This window comes from Mchenga conophoros, linkage group LG7, assembly GCF_057382185.1.
Source record: "Mchenga conophoros isolate Kocher_MC1m ecotype Shallow Benthic linkage group LG7, M_conophoros_male_GT1.1, whole genome shotgun sequence".
Classification (NCBI taxonomy): domain Eukaryota; kingdom Metazoa; phylum Chordata; class Actinopteri; order Cichliformes; family Cichlidae; genus Mchenga; species Mchenga conophoros.
The window spans coordinates 10,802,144-10,809,504 of record NC_140532.1 but is presented as its reverse complement, the minus strand read 5'-3'; the positions used below and the strand labels follow the sequence as shown (position 1 = coordinate 10,809,504).

The 7,361-nt window shown below is 42.1% G+C and overlaps 1 protein-coding gene across 4 annotated transcripts in view; it reads right to left on the bottom strand.

Moving 5' to 3' along the window:
* Positions 1 to 1,096: 1,096 nt before the first annotated feature.
* kcp (kielin cysteine rich BMP regulator) overlaps positions 1,097 to 7,361 on the bottom strand; it is a 30,103-nt gene continuing 23,838 nt past the window's right edge. For all 4 annotated transcript variants that reach the window (XM_085282029.1, XM_085282032.1, XM_085282031.1 and 1 more), the window contains 8 exons: positions 4,895 to 4,997; positions 4,628 to 4,770; positions 4,196 to 4,368; positions 3,292 to 3,403; positions 3,104 to 3,205; positions 2,843 to 3,007; positions 2,442 to 2,742; positions 1,097 to 1,664 (listed from right to left, as the gene is read on the bottom strand). In XM_085282029.1, the coding sequence (XP_085138155.1) occupies positions 1,426 to 1,664; positions 2,442 to 2,742; positions 2,843 to 3,007; positions 3,104 to 3,205; positions 3,292 to 3,403; positions 4,196 to 4,368; positions 4,628 to 4,770; positions 4,895 to 4,997 (1,338 nt within the window). In that variant the 3' untranslated portion in view covers positions 1,097 to 1,425. The remainder of the gene's footprint in view (positions 1,665 to 2,441; positions 2,743 to 2,842; positions 3,008 to 3,103; positions 3,206 to 3,291; positions 3,404 to 4,195; positions 4,369 to 4,627; positions 4,771 to 4,894; positions 4,998 to 7,361) is intronic.

The window sequence follows — 7,361 nt, the reverse complement described above, 5'->3', positions numbered from 1 at the left end:
GTAGTGAAAGTCAGTGGCTCCATGCCTTTTAGTGTTGTGTTGTCTTTATTTTAAAGTCTGTGGTGTCAAATGATTTATTTACTTTATTTTTAAGGCATACAAAGTCCTAGTATGTGATTTAGGCTTCTGTTCTCTTCAAAAGCTGTATGGTGGATCAACTTAAAAAAAAAAACAACTAACCATTTTGGGTTTTATTAAGCCTTAAATGTAGGGGTGTGGGTGCTGTGATTGACAGGTATGCGTTGCCTGGGTCTCACCTCTGTTTGCAGAAGTTTATGCTCCAGTTTTGTTGTGTAGAATTCTAGTATTTTATCTGTATGATACTGCTATACTATTTGCATGATTATCAATAATTAAAAGGAATCTGCTTCCATGTGATGAACCCATATACCTTATATATCTTGTTTAACAAGCTTACTAGTTATCTGATAGCTTAGCACTTAACCATTTCACCTGTTGAAACTTCAAATTGTCCAGAGTCCAGAAAATAATAGATGATATCATGGTGGCTACATACAACTTTTATATACAGACTATAGTGTTGTAAAGTGGCTGTGTTTCTTTGTCTTATTGTAGAAAAACATCACTGTTAAGAGGAAAACAAAGGGATATGAGCCGGTTTCTTTTTTTGATTTGCTTAAAGTTATGACATATCTAGGGACACCAGTGTTTTCTTACAAAGCACCCTGGACCATGGACAATTTAGAGAAAGAAGTGAATGTAAACATGTCTGGCCAGCTCTCCCTAAAAAAAAAAGAGAGACCTCAGTGGGATTTCTTGGTCAAATAAAGGTAATAATAATGAGGTGGTTAGGTCTATAAGCAGTTGATCATTGAGAATCACCCTGAAATAAGCTGATTTATTATTGAAAACTGCTTACCATATTTGTTGAATTGTAAAGCTATTTCACACATTTTCATATGTGTAGCTGACCTGATGTGTACTCACTAAAATACACTCTACTCAAATAAATACAATGTGTGCAGAAAGGACAGTGTTGCCAAATGGGTGATTAAATATCAACATGAAGTTTGTCTCTGAACACAGAAAAAGAAACAACAGAAATATTAGTGAAACTTTTATTTATAAAATGGAGAAGGAAAAGATTACCTGAGATTATATGGCTTCCTGTATGAACAGTCAGACATTGCACAGTGCTAAAAATGTAACCTGCATGATAAACAACTTTAAATAATTGCTAATACTGTTAAAGTAAATGTGTGAAACAAACTAGGTATGGAATTAAATGACAAATCTTTAAGTAGTATAAATATTCAGTGTTACAATATTTATAAAAACCAACAAACACAGTATGTGGAGTCCACAGGTCATGGAGGTTCATCTGGAAATCTTTCCATTGTATACAGTAACATGGGGCTGATGCAGTGACAGTGCATGCGTGTGAAATTATAAGTGAGTGTCCACTTATTCAGTAACTGTGGCATTTGAGGAGCTGCCATGAATGATCTTTGGACACTTCTCTTGTGGTATGCAGTAGTTGTTGTGTAGGACCAGACCAGCAGGACACTGACATCCTGGAACACAGGGCTTGAAACAGTGGCTTTCTATCACTCCCAGAGGTACATCGACATTAAAGCAGGTTACAGGACAAGGGGGGCCGCACTCATCAAACACAAAGCCCCTCTCCACTGGGCAGCCCACAGCTGTGGAAGACAGGAGCAAAGAAAACACTGTGAGCACTATAGCGTCAAGCATATGTCTTATTTTGACCTTTACTGATCCTCAGCAGAAATTTCCAGGTGGCTGACAGCAGTGAGGCCAATGGCTGTTTATTTTTAATTCAGAATGAATCATATTGCATTACTTCCTTATAACATTAAGCAGTTTATGTCATGGAACGCCGTGTGGCAAGCAGACTGTGGACCCAGAGGCAGGACACAGGAAGAGAAATAAACTCAAAAACTCAGCTTTGCTTGCTGGCAAATTACAGAAATTACACAAACCAAACCGAAAAATAGGACTCTAGGAGAACACACGGACAAGAGAGCGCACAGCAAAAGGGAGGACGTGACAAAGAACACATTTTAGTCAAAATAGCCAAGAGGAGATTAGAGCAAACAAGATGAGAGACTATCAAAATAAAACAGGAAGTAGCAGAACATGAGAACAGAAACACAGACCTGAAACAAAGACAGAAAAGGAAACAAACACAAAGAAGGAAACACCAAGGACAAAACACAGGGATGAGGTTAGGACACACATGGGAACATTAAGAAGACAGGAATACACAGAAACTCAGGATATAAAACATAAACTGAAACCAACTGAAAACTAGACAAGACCCAAAATTTAAAAAGCTGGGCCCGTGACAGTTTAAAGTTGGTTATGAAGCTGACAGCTGGTTGCCGGCATGCACGCTCGATGTGAAATGATAATATACATCCTAGAGTATATTTGCCACTTTCTGGTGATTTACTCACCACACAGAGACGCGCTCCTCCACTGCACGATGACTCCTGCTGCTCTGCACTGGCTCGCGTAGGCCTCCAACGTGTCACAAAGACAGTCATCAGTATTGGCACCGCAAGCACAGAGGTCGTAAACACAAGCTCCGTACCACTGTTCAGGAGGCACCACGGGATGACAGGGCTTAAAGATGGCAGACTTCAGGATTTTACAGCGAGTGTTGGCCCCCTTTTTGGCCTGGTAGCCTGCATCCTTACAAGGGTCAACATTCTCGCCAGGACGACAGGAGGAGCGGAAATGGGTACCATTTGTGACCTTAAATGACAAAAAGTTATTTCATTTGCATGCAGTCAAAATTAGTGATAAGCTATGTATTTTATAGAGTCTCTGTATTACTGCTGTGTATTGATTTTACCCTCCAGCTGTTTCCAAATTCAGACTCAGATAGGGTGATTCGTCCATTTGGCATCCGGAGGTCATCCTGGTAGTAGTTGTTGAAGTTTCCACAAAGACCACAGGTGTGGCCCTTATAGGAGCCTGGCACACTTACTTCTACATGTGAACGAGGACTCCACAGCACCTAAGGTGGGCGAGTGGATGTACCAGTTTGTTACAAAACTGGGAGTGACCAAATTTGTGAGAAGGTAAAGAGACAGAAAAACAAAGAGTACTGCACCTTCAGACCAATGTTAGTGTTGAGTAAAATTGTGTTGGTTTGCCGTTCGATATAGATGTATGGTTCCCTGAGAAATGGCAAAGTTACAGCCTCATCATTCACCTGGATAAAAGAGGAGATGGATGAGTGAATGCACTAAGCATAAAATTCACTGGGTAAAACCCTTTATGGTCTATTTACATACAAACCTTCACAATCCAGTCCTGCAGTAGCTGCACTGTGACATCACCCAAAAACACAGTAACCTCTTTAGTCCAGGACACTCCTTTACGTCCACGATCATCATTTGTAGCATGAACACTGTAAAAACAAAAATGTGCTTTCTTGTTTTGTTACTTGTTACCTTTTAGCAAAATTTTGTGCTTTAAATACAATAACAATGCATCTATTTTCTGAAACACCTCCAGTTCCAGCCAGCTAGGATGTCCAAGACTATTTTTTCTGTGAGGCAATGATGGCAACTGCACCTCTTGGGGAGGTACTCCATATCATCAACCTCAACACAGAACCAGTACTGTTCTGGTTTGTTTGAACAGAAAAAGAATCTCTTTTTCATTAGTGCTGTCAAAATTAACGCATTAACGCAAAATAATCCACCATCATGCTTAACGCGTTTATAAATTTTAACTCGATGAACACATCTGGAGCACACAATGACTCAAAATACTCGAAACGATTCTGTCTATGTCTGTGTATATATATATATATATATATATATATATATATATATATATATATATATATATTAGCGCCACCGAAAATTAACGAGTTAACGCGAATTAATCCCCATTGCGATTAAAACTTTTAACGCAATTAATGCATCCGGGAGAAGATTGAAGAAAACTATTCAAATTCTATTTGAATTTGAATTTCTTGTTTATTCTACATTTACTTTATTATATTGCATAAATGTCAGTTAGAAGCTTAAATATAAAGTTGAAAAAAATCAAGTTATCAGGATCAAGTAATTGCGATTAATCGCGATTAATTACAGATAATTGTGAGATTAATTTGTTAATTTCTTTTAATCTATTGACAGCACTACTTTTTATACAATTAATTATTATAGATATTGTTTGGGATGAATTTCACCTGAAATCTCCACTCTCACAATCCTGTGTCAGGACATATGTGCACGTTCCCTGGAAGTGCAGCATGCGGCCATCGAAGGTCCGGTAATGAGGATCGCCAAAGGCACTGCAAGTAGCTGGACGAGGAAGGCAATGAGGACAACACAAACCTGGGATAACTGCAGGCATCTCATCCTGGCAGTAAAACACACAAACAGACTGTGTTAACACTGGCTGTGTGAGAATATGATGAACCTAAAATGATTTAAAAAACAAAAAGTCTGCAGTGACAAAATGTGCTCTGTGAAAATAGCCAGCGTGTGAACACAGATGAGAAACGTCAGATAATAACTGATTCTCTGCAAATTGATGGGTGAGCATCATGGGAACATTTCAGATAATCATGAAACGCCATTAAAAAATTTTTGTGTGTGTGTTTTTCAATAACACTCACATTTGCACAGGTGAGGGGAGGGCAGCGTTCACTGCGACAGTGTACGTCTCCAGACAAACACGTGCAGCTGGTGCATTCATCCACCTCCCAGTGTTCATTGGAGTGAAACACTGTCCCCTGGTACAAACACGACACCTCCGAGTCTACAACACATATGCACAACAAAGTTTAATCTTTGTAAAGAATACACCCCATCCATCTGTCACATCATTCCAGTGTCGAATACCCAGAGGTGAAAAGCCAGCAGCTGTTTTTATTTTGTGATACCTTGACATTCATAGCAGCATCTCCCAGGAAGTTTCACTTGCTTTTGTCCTTCCAGACAAATGGCAGGTAAACACTCTTCAATGCTGCACTCAATGTAGCCCAACTGAGGATGCAACCACAAACAGACTTCTTAAGAAAATAATCTCAGTAAATAAAAAAAGGTCTATTTTAGAAATGCTATTTTTTTAAATATAACATTAGTGGCAACGTGCTGGTGTGCCTTCCACCTAAGTCTGTGGCCTTTCTGTGTGGAGTTAGCATGTTCTCTGCGTGGGTTCTCTCTGCATTCTCTAGTTTTCTCCCACAGTCCAAAGACACGCATGGGTTTAGGTTAAGTGTTAATTTTAACCCCTGTGATTGGAGATCTTTCCAGAATACCCTGCCTCTCGCCCTATGTCAACTGGGATAGGCTCCAACACTCCCAAGACCATGAATTGGATAGGGGATAAGTTGGATCAGATGTATGTATGTGTGAATGGAGAATCATATTAATATTATGTCTTCAGTTAGGTGAAATTTAAGTGTTTTCCTTAGCTTAACGATCAAAATCAACCCCTCAGTATTTGCAGCTGGAGAGCGCTGGACCCTTCTTTTTGTGTCTTTTAAGTCATTCCTCAAAAACTAAACCCTTCCACTTGTATTTGTGTACCACATTCTTTTTTAACATACACACACACACACATATACACATATATATATATATATATATATATATATATATATATATATATATATATATATATATATATATATATATATATAAAAAACACCCAGCACGCCCCTGCGGGCGGTTTATCTTTCAAGCTCGGGTCCTCTACCAGAGGCCTGGGAGCTTGAGGGTCCTGCGCAGTATCTTAGCTGTTCCCAGGACTGCGCTCTTCTGGACAGAGATCTCTGATGTTGTTCCCGGGATCCGCTGGAGCCACTCGCCTAGCTTGGGAGTCACCGCACCTAGTGCTCCGATTACCACGGGGACCACCGTTACCTTCACCCTCCACATCCTCTCGAGCTCTTCTCTGAGCCCTTGGTATTTCTCCAGCTTCTCGTGTTCCTTCTTCCTGATATTGCTGTCATTCGGAACCGCTACATCGATCACTACGGCCGTCTTCTTCTGTTTGTCTACCACCACTATGTCCGGTTGGTTAGCCACCACCATTTTGTCCGTCTGTATCTGGAAGTCCCACAGGATCTTAGCTCGGTCATTCTCCACCACCCTTGGGGGCATCTCCCATTTTGACCTCGGGACTTCCAGGTTATACTCGGCACAGATGTTCCTGTACACTATGCCGGCCACTTGGTTATGGCGTTCCATGTATGCCTTGCCTGCTAGCATCTTGCACCCTGCTGTTATGTGCTGGATTGTGTCTGGGGCATCTTTACACAGCCTGCACCTGGGGTCTTGCCTGGTGTGATAGACCCCAGCCTCTATGGATCTTGTGCTCAGAGCTTGTTCTTGTGCTGCCATGATTAGTGCCTCTGTGCTGTCTTTCAGTCCAGCTTTGTCCAGCCACTGGTAGGATTTCTGGATATCAGCCACCTCCTCTATCTGCCGGTGGTACATACCGTGCAGGGGCCTGTCCTTCCATGATGGTTCCTCGTCTCCCTCCTCTTTCTTGGGTTTCTGCTGCCTGAGGTATTCACTGAGCACTCGGTCAGTTGGGGCCATCTTCCCAATGTATTCTTGGATGTTCGTTGTCTCATCCTGGACTGTGGTGCTGACACTCACCAGTCCCCGGCCCCCTTCCTTCCGCTTAGCGTACAGCCTCAGGGTGCTGGATTTGGGGTGAAACCCTCCATGCATGGTAAGGAGCTTTCTTGTCTTTATGTCAGTGGCTTCTATCTCCTCCTTTGGCCAGCCTATTACCCCAGCAGGGTACCTGATCACGGGCAGGGCGTACGTGTTGATGGCCCGGATCTTATTCTTACCATTCAGCTGACTCCTCAGGACTTGCCTGACCCTCTGCAGGTACTTGGTGGTTGCAGCTTTTCTAGCGGCCTCTTCATGGTTCCCATTCGCCTGCGGGATCCCCAAGTACTTGTAACTGTCCTCTATGTCTGCAATGTTGCCTTCTGGTAGTTCAATCCCCTCAGTTCTGACTACCTTCCCTCTCTTTGATACCATCCGACTACACTTCTCCAGTCCGAACGACATTCCAATGTCATTGCTGTATAGCCTGGTAGTGTGGATCAGTGAATCGATGTCTCGTTCACTCTTGGCATACAGCTTGATGTCATCCATGTACAGGAGGTGGCTGACAACTGCTCCGTTCCGTAGTCGGTATCCGTAGCCAGTCTTGTTAATGATCTCACTGAGGGGGTTCAGGCCTATGCAGAACAGCAGTGGGGACAGAGCATCTCCTTGGTAGATCCCGCACTTGATGGTGACTTGTGCTATGGGCTTGGAGTTGGCCTCTAGTGTTGTACGCCACATCCCCATTGAGTTCCTGATGAAGGCTCTTACGGTCCC